Below are 13,761 nucleotides of genomic sequence, written 5' to 3' on the forward strand. Positions count from 1 at the left end.
ACTCCTCCACATGAGCGGCGGACGCTAATCTGGGGAACCGAGTTGGTTTTCCCACTCCTCCACACGAAGCCAGCTGGGTGACCTTGAGCTAGTCACATAGTCTCAGCCTCACATACCTCACAGGGTGTCTGTTGTGGGGAGGGGAAGGGAAGGTGATTGTAAGCCAGTTTGATTCTGCCTTAAGTGGTAGAGAAAGTCGGCATATAAAAACCAACTCCTTCTTCTTCATTGCGGACTTCCCTCTGCTCCGGAGAGATTGTCCTGGGACAAAGCATACAATTACTTCTAATGCACATACAAACACGCAGGCATTTTTCAAAAAAAATATCTTTGGTCGCCTAGCTACGTAAAGTTTTGATGACTAATGTTTCAAGATAGAGAAAAGAACAAAGGAAAGACGTGATCTGTCACCTAAAACATATCCCCTAAGGAAGCAAGACAGGATATTGTGGCTAAAGCAATGAAAGACACTGAGTTGCTGTAACCCTGAGATATGTGTGTGTGTAAAGTGCCCTCAAGTCGCAGCCGACTTATGGCGACCCCTTTTGGGGTTTTCATGGCAGGAGACTAACAGAGGTGGTTTGCCAGTGCCTTCCTCTGCACAGCAACCCTGGTATTCCTTGGTGGTCTCCCATCCAAATACTAACCAGGGCTGATTCTGCTTAGCTTCTGAGATCTGATGAGATCAGGCTAGCCTGGGCCATCCAGGTCCCTGAGATACCTGAGTTAAAATGTCAGCTTCATTAGGATTCCTTAGGCAAGCCATGAAATGGCCCATCGACATAAAAATAAGAGCAGTGTCTACCTGCCTTTGACGTTGTTGGAGGGGGTTGTAGGAAAGAGCGCACATTTTTAAGTAGTATAGCGCTACATCAGTTTGTCTGCTACCATGAAATATCTATAAAGACCACACAGAATGCTGCCATGGCCTGTTCTGGTGAGTTCTGGTGGTGTAGCCCAACAGCTACTTTAGAATATAAAAGCTTCTCCTTTTTAGCCAGTTGAAAATGTTTCCAAAGAAATCCAAATGGAGCACTTATGATTACAGCTCCTTTCCCATATTTATGCAAGAGTAAAGACTGGGGGGCCCTGCCTTGGATGGTCCAGGCTAGTCTGATCTCGTCAGATCTCAGAAGCTAAGCAGGGTCAGCCCTGGTTAGTATTTGGATGGGAGACCACCAAGGAATACCAGGGTTGCTGTGCAGAGGAAGGTACTGGCAAACCACCTCTCTTAGTCTCTTGCCATGAAAACCCCAAAAGGGGTCGCCATAAGTCGGCTGCGACTTGAAAGCACTTTACACACACACACACACACACACACACACACACACACACACACACACAGATGGGGGGAATTAAACCCCAGTGGACAAATTCGAGTGGATGATTAATTGCTCCTTGCTAGATCCCCTTAACAAACTCCAATAGATAAGGTCATTCTTTACTTCTTGTTCCCAGCTGGGTTGGCCGTTTTCCCTGTGTGCTGAGTGATAGTAATTGCATTCTACCCTTGAGCTAAAGGAACCATGATTGGTAGAACACCAGTGCCGGAGGCTAACTCTAAGCCTCAGATTTAACATGCTTTCACTTGTTGCGCCTGGTCAGGATTGAGCAACCTTGCTGCTTGAACCACATTTCATCCAAGTGGTGCAACAGCAGGTGGACTCAGTGGCCTAATCATGTTCTCACCGAGCACGATACTTGACGTTACCTTCTTCTTTGTTTACCTCCTTCAAGGTCACTTAATGTTTGGTTTAGACATAAGCAGGCACTGTTGTTTTCCTTCAGATGCTTACCTGTTCCTCATTGTTAATTATGAAGTTCACTTTCTGAGCTTACTCGGGAACGTTTGGTTGAGGGCGTCTTAGCAGCAGGTCCCGGTTTATAATGTCTTTCTGCCACTTGCTTCTCATCTTATACCGCAGGGACTGCAGCTGATTGACTTTTTTCCATGGCTAGAATGTGGGCAGTCTAGAACATGGAAGCAGCCATGGCTTTTGCTGTGTTGGTGTCTGCGTACACGTGTGTGTGTGTGTACTACAATCAAGTTGCTCCTGAGTTATGGTGACCCTATGAATTCACAACCTCCAAAATGTCCTATCATTAACAGCCTTAGGAAATCCTTCCTGTCGAACTACAGAATGGTAGGAGAAAACTTACCCATTTTTGAAGGATTTAAATTCATCCATATGAAGTGGGCATAGGAATGCGTGAAAACATTGGCATATGAGTTTTTTCTCCCTCGGTGGGATGCTGAAGCAGAGGCTAGCGAATGGCCTTTTTGTTTTTCACAAAACTGAGTGCATGGAAGGTAGGAAGACATCTTTAAACTCTCCACGTATTGCGTCACTGTGCACTGGTGCTTTCTGCATTTTAATTCCAGTTGATCTCTGATACTGGAAATCTGCTCAAAGCACTAGTGTTTAATTCCCGTGGCTGGTAAAGGACTTCTACCCAACCCACTTTCTCTACATGCGATACTTGTCTATCCTTCCCTGCTGGAGTTCACAGCTGTGGGTGGAAATGATATGACCACATACTTTAAAACTGTTACGTGAAACTTGTACCTGGACAAAATTGTGTGGTTTTTGTTCAGCTTCACCGCCAGGGTCCTTGAATTCATGCACTGCTCCACTCGTTACCCCAGGTATACCCTGGATACACACACTAAGGTCAGGAGTGTGTCTGCCAGGGGTGGGGGCTGAGTCTGCGTTCTGTAATCTGTGTGCTGTTCTTTTCGTCCTCCTGTCATAGAGTTCTGACACCTTCTGTTCAAACCTGTGTGCCTCCTCCAGTACTTTCCCATCAAACCATCTGTCTTATGTCTAGTGGGGGGACCTCTCGTGTTAAATAATGATTCCATCATGAAGCTAAAATTACTTACTTTAATGATATGGTTCACATGGCCAATTCGGCCCTTAACGATGTTGCCCTGAGATAAAAATAAGGGGGAAAAAGTAACTATCTAACGAGCCCATAAAGAAATTAATATTTTTTAATCTTAATTGTCTGGGAAAGAAATTTGGCAACTGCCAATGTAATATTAAAATCCACCCCTGCTAAAATAACCCTCAAATTATCCAATTTGGAGACAGATTCCCGGATAAAAGGCTTTATAATGAACCTAAAATTGGGGGTACAGTCAAGTACTCATCCCTGTTGGATTGACTGAAAAATGGCATCACCCTTGTGTAAATCCAACCCATGAGTTTATTTTCTCACCATTTTTAGTTGCTTGTATTTAATAGTACACATTAAAACAAAAACACTTTTCAACATTATTTTTGCATCGGTCGAGTACAACCAATTTGAGAAACAAACCAGTGAGGACATTCAGCACACGAAAGGACATGTTGGTAACTCTCTCTCTTAAAATAGAGCAAGAACCGAATGCTGAACTTGGCTGCCAGTATGTGTCACGTTATGGCTTTGCACAAGTATGCTGCGTGCCTGGAGTGAGTGATGGCTGCCCCCAGCCAAGCACTCAAGTGGCAAATTGCAGCTGCCCCACAGACGAGGCCATGCCCCCTCGTCATACATTTGACAGTGCTGCACGGTGCTGACGCAGGACTATGACAGATGCCTGTAGATCACACTTAAAACTGGTATCCTTGTGAGGCTAGAAGGGAGGTTGAGAGAGCAGAGCTGTGCATGCAACCAGCTCCGTGCGTTGGTACTGTATTTAACTCTGGGCAGAATGTTGGCTGAACATACGATTTGGATTCCTTCTGCTCAAGCATTACAGAGCTGATAGAAGAAGAGGAGGAGGAGGAGGAGTTGGGTTTTATATGCCGACTTTCTCTACCACTTAAGGGAGACTCAGACCGGCTTACAATCATCTTCCCTTCCCCTGCCCACAACAGACACCCTGTGAGGTGGGTGGGGCTGAGAGAGTGTGACTGGCCCAAGGTCACCCAGCTGGCTTCGTGTGTAGGAGTGGGGAAACAAATCCAGTTCACCAGATTAGCCTCCCCCGCTCATGTGGAGGAGTGGGAAATCAAACCCGGTTCTCCAGATCAGACTCCCCCGTTCTTAACCACTACACCATGCTGGCTTTAGCTACACGAAGCTAAAGCAGAAAAAACCAGGGTAGGGGAAGAATCAGTGTTACAGGTGAGCTGAGTAGGTGGGGGGAGTCTGCCCCCCTAAATGAGTTCCAGTTCTACAACTAAGGCCTCAGTAAACCCCACTAACCTGGAAGAAGGGAAGCATTCCTGAACTCATCATCTTCTGGACCCAGCCTTGCCTCCAAATAGAATAATTTGCAAAATCGTTTTATACTTTATCCTCCTCTGGCCAAATATTGGCAGCTGTAAGTCAAAGCAAGCTTTGTATATAAGCTTTGAAGTATTGGGCCATGTGGTGTTGTGAAGCAAATGCTTAACTTTTATACATTAGCAGCCATTACAGCTTGGTACAAGATAGGGACAGGACACACTGGAAAAGGCAGTAACGCTAGGAAATTTGAAGGCAGTAGGAAAGGGGGAAGACCCATTGTGAGATGGATTGAGTCAATAAAGGAAGCCGTGACCTTCAGTTTGCAAGACCTGAGCAAGGCGGTTAATGATAGGTTTTGGAGGTCATGAATTCATCGAGCCACCATAAATCAGAAGTGATTTGACGGCACGTAACATACACAGGCAACAAGTTAGGGCATTACAGATCCTGTCTCTTGCCAGCATGATAATTCTTTAACAAGCTTACTTCTGCTGATCCAGTTTGAAGAAACAAACACCCAGTATGTACAGGACAACTATCTGCCATTTTACAGAGCCAGTTATCAATGGCACTCCCATTTTCCTGTCTCGTCGTAGTGTCATGCTCAAGGAAAACAAAGCTGCAAGCCTTACAGCGTATCTCCAGTTCCACAAGGTGCAGATGCCACATATTCCCGGTGGAAGAGGGACAGAATTTATGCTGAGTGTGTGAGTGAATGTACACAGTGCCCTTACTTGAGTGTGCATAGTACTTTATTAACAGATATAGGCTGCCCGTTTAACATATACAGTTACTATAGCAACTGAGGTTCCCTTAGCAACAGTGCCAGAAAATAATCCAGTACCAATTAAAAATAAACTGTTAGCGAGGGGGAAGGGGGGGGCAAGGGGAAGGAGTCGAATTTCTGTGAATCAGTTCCCTTCCCTTATTGCTTTTTTGTAATATATATATTCCAAGGACTCCGAGCGCTGGTTTCTCCTTGGAACCAGCAAGGAAGGAGCAGGAGGTCACGTTGCCACCTCTTGGCGGCTGAGGGTTATTCTCCTAAAATTAATAAGGTGGAAAGTCTCTACTCAGCAGTCTGAGCCCGAGCCTCCCTATTAAAGCGAGCTCCCCAGAGAGAAGAGATGAGGGCTTCTTTCCTCTATATGTCATGTCATCGCATAGCACAGCGATCTTATCTTTATTAGCATACTGATTAAAGCCAACAGCAGTATAGGCTCCAGGGGAACTTTTTAATGTGTTGCCAGGATGCATAAGCCTTGAGTGCTGTATCAGAACAGCAAAGCCTTATTGTCATGAGGCCTGCCTCTCTTTTTTTCCCCCCTTAAGAATGATTTGTACATAACCTTCTTTCCGTTTCCTCCCGTGCGTCCGACATTGACTAATAAGGGTTAAAGGAGGTGTGGCTTTTGAGGCTACGTGGGGAACACGCGATGTCCTCCCTTGTTTTTGAAGCCAGCAGTACTATATTCAAGTCAGACAAGCTGTGGTGGGCATACCCAGTGTCCTATAATACATCAGAATTTTGACTTGTACTGTGATGTTATAAAACTTGGGCTTGTTTTTTGCAGTGTCTGTTGCTTTATAGAGCACTTTAGGGACCCGTAGGAGCCCCATGGCGCAGAGTGGTAACCTGCAGTATTGCAGTCCATGCTCTGCTCACGACCTGAGTTCGATCCCAACGGGAGTCGGTTTCAGGTAGCCGGCTCAAGGTTGACTCAGCCTTTCATCCTTCCGAGGTCGGTAAAATGAGGACCCAGCTTTCTGGGGGTAAAGGGAAGACGGACTGGGGATGCCTAGTAAGCGTCAGGATGTGACATCACCCCATGGGTCAGGAATGACCCGGTGCTTGCGCAGGGGACCTTTACCTTTACAGTACACAAGTGAAAAAGCACTCAGTGTTACAAATAAATGAATAAAAAATACTGTCTCGCTTATCTTTGTTCAGGGAACCTGATTTTCTTCGTTAACCAGTCGTTCTTTCTCTCTCCCCCTCCTTCCCCAGTGACGAAGTTGCAGGTCAGCAAATCCAAGCGGAGCGTCACTCTTGTGGAGAACAGGCCCATCCCCCTCAACTGCTCTGTGAAGTCTCAGACCAGTCCGGACTCCCACTTTGCTGTCCTGTGGTACGTCCACAAGCCAGCGGACACCGACGGCCGGCTCATCCTGAAGACCACCCACAACTCCGTGTTTGAGTACGGCACCTACGCCGAAGAAGAAGGGCTGAAGGGAAGGCTGCAGTTTGAGAGGTCCTTGTCCGGAGGCCTCTTTAGCCTCACAGTGCAGAGGGCACAGGTCAGCGACACGGGCAGCTATTACTGCCACGTGGAGGAGTGGCTTCTCAACCCCAACCACGCCTGGTATAAGCTGGCAGAGGAGGTTTCGGGCCGGACTGAAGTCACAGTCAAGTTGCCAGGTAATGTGTCCAATGCAGGCAATATGCAAAATACGAGAGTGTGCTCCAAAGGGGCAAATCCTCTTTCTTTTTTTCTTTCTTTTTTAAAATATTTTTATTTATTTCAAATAGGGGATACAGAAGGAAAAAGGGGGATAAGGGATCAGTCTGCAGATAGGGTATATATATATAAAAAAAGTTTCCACATAGTTACAGCATCTAATTTTCCAATTAATCAAGCAGACTGTCCTTTGACATTTTCTTTTTGACTTTTCTACTAGGAGTTAACTTCACTATAAATTAACTTATGTTTATAACATTTATTCTACTACTATCATTATAGAGTTTCAACCATCAGTTTCTATATATCTATAAAACAATTTCCATTTTTCATTAAACTGATCGAGGGTCTCCTCATCAGTTGTATTTATCATGTGGGTCATTTTAGCCATTGTAGCGTATTCCATCATTTTGTCTTTCCAATCGTCTACATCTGGCAAAGTTGGTTGTTTCCACTTTCTTGTGAGAACAACTCTCGCCGCTGTTGTGACATATCTGAATAAGTCTTTTAGTTGCAAAGACAGTTCCGGTGGCATTATACCAAGTAAGAAACTCCTGGGGTTCAAATTAAATTTTTGCTGAAGCATGTTTTGTAGTTCATTGTGGATCTTTTTTCAATTCAGATTGTTAATTTCTTGTGTAAGCGTTTGTAAACTCTTAATTTCTCCATCTTCATCGACCATATCCCTATATGTAAGGAGAGAACCAGGCGAGGTCTTCTTGGTATGCCTCAAGGGGTGACATTACAGGTGGCAGTGAAGGTCTGGTTCTTTTTTTATAACTGGCAAATCCTGTTTCATAGCACTTTGTTCCAGAATTTAACCAGGTCTTCTTGCATGGTGAATGTTTAGGTACTTCATCTTACTGGTATCAGTAGCTACATCTACCTTAATTGCATGCCTTGCCTTGTCCTCATATCTCTTCTCCCCCCCCCCCCACACACACACACACCACCTGGCTTCTCTTGGCATCATATCCATAGGTCATGGCTTAATAGTTGTTCTTAGGGCATGTTCTTCCAAGAGTTTCACTGTAGTCTTTCATAAGAACATAAGAAAAGCCATGCTGGATCACACCAAGACCCATCAAGTCCAGCAGTCTATTCACACAGTGGCCAACCAGGTGCCTCTAGGAAGCCCACCAACAAGACAACTGCAGCAGCACCATCCTGCCTGTGTTCCACAGCACCCAAGATAATAGGCATGCTCCTCTGATCATGGAGATACTAGGTATGCATCATGACTAGTATCCATTTTAACTAGTAGCCTTGAATAGTCCTCTCCTCCATGAACATGTCCACTCCCCTCTTAAAGCCTTTCAAGTTGGCAGCCATCACCACATCCTGGGGCAGGGAGTTCCACAATTTAACTATGTGTTGTGTGAAGAAATCCTTTTATCAGTTTTGAATCTCTCGCCCTCCAGCTTTAGCAGATAACCCCGTGTTCTAGTATTATGGGAGAGGGAGAAAAACTTCTCCCTGTCCACTCTCTCCAACCATGCATAATTTTATAGACCCCTATCATGTCTCCCCTCAGCCGCCTTCTTTCCAAGCTAAACAGCCCTAAGCTTTTTTACTGCTCCTCATAGAGCAGTTGCTCTAGTTCCCTGATCATTTTGGTTGCTCTTTTCCTTCTCTGCTTTCAGTCACTGTTATTTAACCACTTCTTTGGTACAAAGCCAGACATGCAGGAAAGCATATTTGGGGAAATGGAAGTATATTGTAGTGTTGACATTTCTAACACCCAACGTCACGTCATTTTTCTGTATGTAGGCTATGCCCCTGACCTGGATGGCCCAGGCTAGCCTGATCTCGTCAGATCTCAGAAGCTAAGCAGGGTCAGCCCTGGTTAGTATTTGGATGGGAGACCACCAAGGAATACCAGGGTTGCTGTGCAGAGGAAGGCACTGGCAAACCACCTCTCTTAGTCTCTTGCCATGAAAACCCCAAAAGGGGTCGCCATAAGTCGGCTGCGACTTGATGGCACTTTACACACACACACACAGGCTATGGCAGGGAAACACAGTTCAGGATTTCCTGCTTCTGCTTGGCAGAAGTATTACAGGTCATAAGAGGCTGTGACTCAGGGATATACTCAAGAGCCTATAAAACACTCATGCAGAAAGGCCTTCAGGATGCTTCTGTCTCTAATTGCAGGAGTCTAGGTTTTCATGCCAGGGTGTCCTTTTTGTAAACTGTTTTGTGTGCCTGCATTAAGTTACAGATTGTCGTAGGCTGCTTAAACAAGGAAGTGCTTTCAAAGACAGAAGGGTGGATTAGGTAAACTGTCACTTAGTACGCTTCTGAGACAGCATCTCGTGACTGGTGATCTAATGAGAAGGAATTGGTTTGCTCGGGCAGTCTCTGTGTACAGTACCTCCTTATCCCTCTCCTCCCTCTCCCTCCTTGTACACTTTTTACTTTTACACATTGCCTGGGTCCCGGCGGGGGTGTGGAGCAATGTTTCTGTGCTCATACACTGTGCCTTGGAAATGTGAGTTTAATGAGGAGGGAAGCTGGCTGCTAAGGGGCAATAGTTTCTTTGGCAGGAGTAGAAGAAAAGAGGAAATAAAAAAGCACAGAATAAATCAAGGAGCTGCCAGTCAGCAAATGAAAACGGGCAGGAGAGATGTGCGATCTGTTATAGGAAGAGGCTCAAGGGGGGCAGCCGTTTTCACCAAGTATGCATCACTCCCGAGAGCTCGTTGATGTCTACATGTTTTGTTCTTGAAGGGCAATCTGTTTTTTCCCCCACCAGTTCTAGCACAGTTGGGAAGAAAGAACGGCATGGGGCTTGACACAGGAGGGCAAGAGGAGGAAGGAAGGGCTGCTCTGTGCCCAACCTTTTGAGAAATAGCCGCCACCCTCAATGATACAGCAGCACAAAAAGTGTATCCTAAAAGTTAAGCCCTGGCTGAGACTTGACCTGCTAGGCTGCAAAATGTCTTGAGTTTCTGTGCATGCAATACAGTTCTGTGTAAAGATTCTGCAATCAGAAGCTTCAAGTGGTAGACCAGCATTAGCACCAGACTCCCCAGTCTTTGTTTAACCAGAGTCTCAATGCTATATGTGAGACTCTGAAGTTATGCTATTGAAGCAAGCTCACTGGCGAAACTGTAGAGCAAGTTCATACTAAACCAATGCCTTGTGGTATCTTGGGAAGGAAGCTGTGTCCAGTAAAGAAGAAGAAGAGTTGGTTTTTATATGCCGACTTTCTCTACCACTTAAGGCAGAATCAGACCGGCTTACAATCACTTTCCCTTCCTCTTCCCACAACAGACACCCTGTGCAGTAAGTGGGGCTGAGAGAGCTCTAACAGAGCTGTAACTTGCCCAAGGTCACCCAGCTGGCTTTGTGTGTTAGAAGTGGGGAAACAAATCCAGTTCACCAGATTAGCCTCCACTGCTCATATGGAGGAGTGGGGAATTAAACCCGATTCTCGAGATCAGAGGCCACCGCTCCAAACCACCGCTCTTAACCACTACACCACGCTGATGTAAGAGAACTGCCTGGTTCCCTATGGTATCCTGCTGCTCCTGCAAAATGCGCTCCATTTGTAGTATTTAAATCTTATCAGCAGCGTGGTGCCAGTGTAGTGGTTAAGAGCAGTGGACTCTAATCTGTAGAACCAAGTTTGATTCCCCACTCCTCCACATGAGCGGTGGACTCTAATCTGGTGAACCGGGTTGGTAACCCATACTGAAGATGCCCTCCGTATTCCAGAGCAGAAGGAGCCTTCACGGTAAGTAATTCAAGGATCGGGTTCCCCACTCCTACACATAAAGCCAGCTGGGTGACCTTGGGCTAGTCACAGTTCTTGTCCTGCGACCGGCCCGCTCCCGGGCGTCGCGGACTTGGGCCCCACCCCACCGCTCACCGGGAGCCCGGGGGGGCCGGGAGGCGACCCGTTCCCGAGCGGCAAAAGCTCGGCCCTCACCCCGCCGCTCACCAGGAGCCCGGGGGGGCCAGGAGGCAGCCCGGCCTCAGGCAGCAAGAGCTCGGCCCTCACCCCGCTGCTCACCGGGGGCCCGGGGGGGCCGGGAGACGGCCCGGTCCCAGGCGGCGAAAGCTCGGCCTCCACCCCGCCGCTCACCTGGAGTCCGGGGGGGCTGGGGGGTGCGCGCGGCATCCCAGAGCGGGGAAGGGCCGGCGGAGACGGCGGGAGAGAGCGGCCGGAGGGGAAGGCGCGCGGAAGGGAGGCCGGGCAGGACGAGGCTGGAGGCCCCGCACCCCGAGAGCCGGCTGGGTGGGTCGGCCCCTCACGAGTCCTTCCTCTTTCCCACGCAGGCCCAGGGATGCTTGGAAGACCCCGGAGAAGGTCGGGAGCGTCACCTCTGCCGGTGGACGGCAGGGCCCCAGCCCGCAGCGAATGGCTGGGGGGTGGGACGCCCAGGGCCGCGCCTGGCGACCCTCGGACTCACGGACGGGCGAGGGTAGGGCGAGGGCGGGGTTGCCGGAGTCGGATCCCGTAGGCGGGGCCCTGGAAGGAAGGAAAACCCCGGCCTATATAGGCTCGGGAGGGCGGAGCTGCGTGGAGGGGAAGAAGGGCTTAAAAGGGAGCTGGGGAGTGGAGGCCGAGGAGGAGGGCTGACTAGGAGGGGCGAATTGTCTGTGGCCCTAAACCTGGCGGACTCAGAAAGGGGAAGTGAGCTCAAACTCCCCGGCTGAGTGGTCTGAGGCCGAAGAAGCTCCCCAAGCTCGACTAGAAGGGGGAGACCTCGTACGCGGCGCCGCGCTCCCTCGCCTGGGGCACGACAGTTCTCTTATAACTCTCTCAGCCTCACCTCCCTCACAAGGTGTCTATTGTGGGGAGAGGAAGGGAAGGAGATTGTAAGCCAGTTCGATTCTCCTTAAACAGTAGAGAAAATCGGCATATAAAAACCAACTCTTCTTCTATCAGTGAATGTTGTGGCTGCACCACTCACATGCGTTTACTAAGTAAGCCCCCATGGTGTCTCTTCCATACAATGGAATAGAACTCCTTTGTGATTTCCACATTTCAGAGCCATGCTAGACAATCCAGAGAAACAGCAGAAATCCAATGCTTCTGCACTGGAGCAATTTCAAATAAAAATCTTCACTTCTAGATAAGAGGATGAAAAGCAAGTACTCTGCATGAACTGAAATGATGAAATAGAGAGGCTGCCCCTTTTGGTCCATTGTGTTGTTAGCAATCGAATGTTGTTTATTTTTTCTATATTTTTTTTAATCTAGAAAACCTTCTGGAGGTAAACCAGAGCCTGAAGAACCTCACAATTCTAGAGAACGAGTGGGTGACTTTGGAGTGTCTGGTCACCAGCCGGAGCAGCCATGCCTCCCACTTGTCAGTGGCGTGGTTCAGGTGGAAACCTGGCCGCCCAGAGAGAGACGAAGTTGTGAAGCTGAGCCGCCAGGCCACTGTCTTGTATGGAGAACCAGCAGCAGCAAGTGACCTGAAGAGTAGGCTGCGCCTGGAAAGCCCCTCCCCGGGCCTGTACCTGCTCACCATTCAGAACATGACCGTTCAGGACAGTGGCGTCTACAGCTGCCGTGTGGAGGAGTGGCTGCTGGATCCCACGAACACGTGGTACAAACGGGCAGAAAGCCTCTCCGGGCTGACCACCATTGTGGTGAAGCAACCAGGTAAAGGTGTTGGGAGCAGTGATGCGGAGAGAAGCTCAGTTAGTTCTGTGAGAGAAGTGTGGCTGTGAGATTCCCATCTTCAATGTACACATGACTCCCCGTTTCCGTATTTGGGGTGTGTGTGCGTGTGATGAGGGAGAGAAGTAACAAATGTGCTGCTCAGTGACAAACAAGTTATTTGTCATTTATTAATCAGCGGTGAGATTAAGTGAATAAACTTGTTTGCAGCATTAAGCCCTCAGGTGCTCTCCTGAAGTGGGAAGCAGCCAGGAAAGAACACAAAACTACCGTGGTCGCCGCATCTTTCTTTTTAGTTTTGTTTTCTTTGGCCGAACAACTATGTTACTGAGAAAAGAGTGGGTAACAGCAGGAGCTGAGCTATGTTTTCTATGTTTTGGAGCAGTGGAGTCTGATCTGGAGAACCAGGTTTGATTCCCCACTCCTCCACATGAGTGGTGGAGGCTAATCTGGTGAACCGGGTTGGTTTCCTCACTCCTACACACGAAGCCAGCTGGGTGACCTTGAGCAAGTCTCAGTCTCTCAGCTTCACCTACCTCACAGGGTGTCTGTTGTGGGGAGGGGAAGGGAAGGTGATTGTAAGCTGGTTTGAGCCTTCCTTAAGTGATAGAGAAAGTCGGCATATAAAAACCAACTCTTCTTCTTCTTCCCTTTGCTGTCTACATTTATAATGTGGAAGGAAGGAAGAATACAGCGGAAGTTATGGACATGGAGGTCATCCGGTAGAATGTTCTGTCTCCCTTCCACAATACCGGAGAAGGGCTTGTAAAATTCTCTCTGACCTCAGAGGTAGGGCTGTTGAAAAAAAAATCGGTAAAGTTCGGCTTCGGCAAAATTCGGCCCGTTTAAATTTGGGACGTGCCAAAGTCCGAACTCCCCCGCTTCGGATCCGCAAAATTCGGCGCGAGATCCAGAGTTCGGGGGAAAATTCGGCCCCCTGAAGGCTCGCGGGGGGGAGAACAGATCTGTTCAAAGAGCCCCCCGTGTGCCTTCAGGGAAGCCCCGTGAAGGCGCGCGGTGGGGGGGAACTGAAAAAAGGCGGGAACGCCGAACCTGCTGAATTTATTCGGCGATGTCCCGAATTTTCTGAATTCGGGGCTTTGTTTTCCCGCCTTTTTTCAGTTCGTTTCCATCCGAACTGAAAACAGCCAAATCAGGAGAAATTCGGCTTTTTCGGTTCGGGACGAACTGAATCAACAGCCCTACTCAGAGGTTAGTTGAGGGAGAGAGTGCTTGGTAATGTATGGAAAATAAGGACCTATTATTCTGATCTAATAGATTTCAGTGGCTTGAGGGCAGTTAAACAACTCCCTCTATAAGAAGTTGACATATCTGTTTGAAAAGGTGCTGTGATTTTGTGTATGCATTTGATAAGAAATAGCTGTAGGGTTCCAGTGACTCCTTAGCTGCCCAGGTCAAGGATTTTAACTAAAAAAAGCAACACAGG

At 47.9% G+C, this 13,761-nt stretch overlaps 1 protein-coding gene across 2 annotated transcripts in view; it reads left to right on the top strand.

The window, feature by feature from the left end:
* The window catches only part of IGSF3 (immunoglobulin superfamily member 3), a 145,643-nt gene that overhangs the window by 127,171 nt on the left and 4,711 nt on the right, over positions 1–13,761 (top strand). For both annotated transcript variants that reach the window (XM_056858501.1, XM_056858502.1), the window contains 2 exons: positions 6,227–6,637; positions 11,889–12,296. In XM_056858501.1, coding sequence (XP_056714479.1) covers positions 6,227–6,637; positions 11,889–12,296 — 819 coding nt within the window. The remainder of the gene's footprint in view (positions 1–6,226; positions 6,638–11,888; positions 12,297–13,761) is intronic.

Source organism: Euleptes europaea, chromosome 12, assembly GCF_029931775.1.
Source record: "Euleptes europaea isolate rEulEur1 chromosome 12, rEulEur1.hap1, whole genome shotgun sequence".
Taxonomy (NCBI): domain Eukaryota; kingdom Metazoa; phylum Chordata; class Lepidosauria; order Squamata; family Sphaerodactylidae; genus Euleptes; species Euleptes europaea.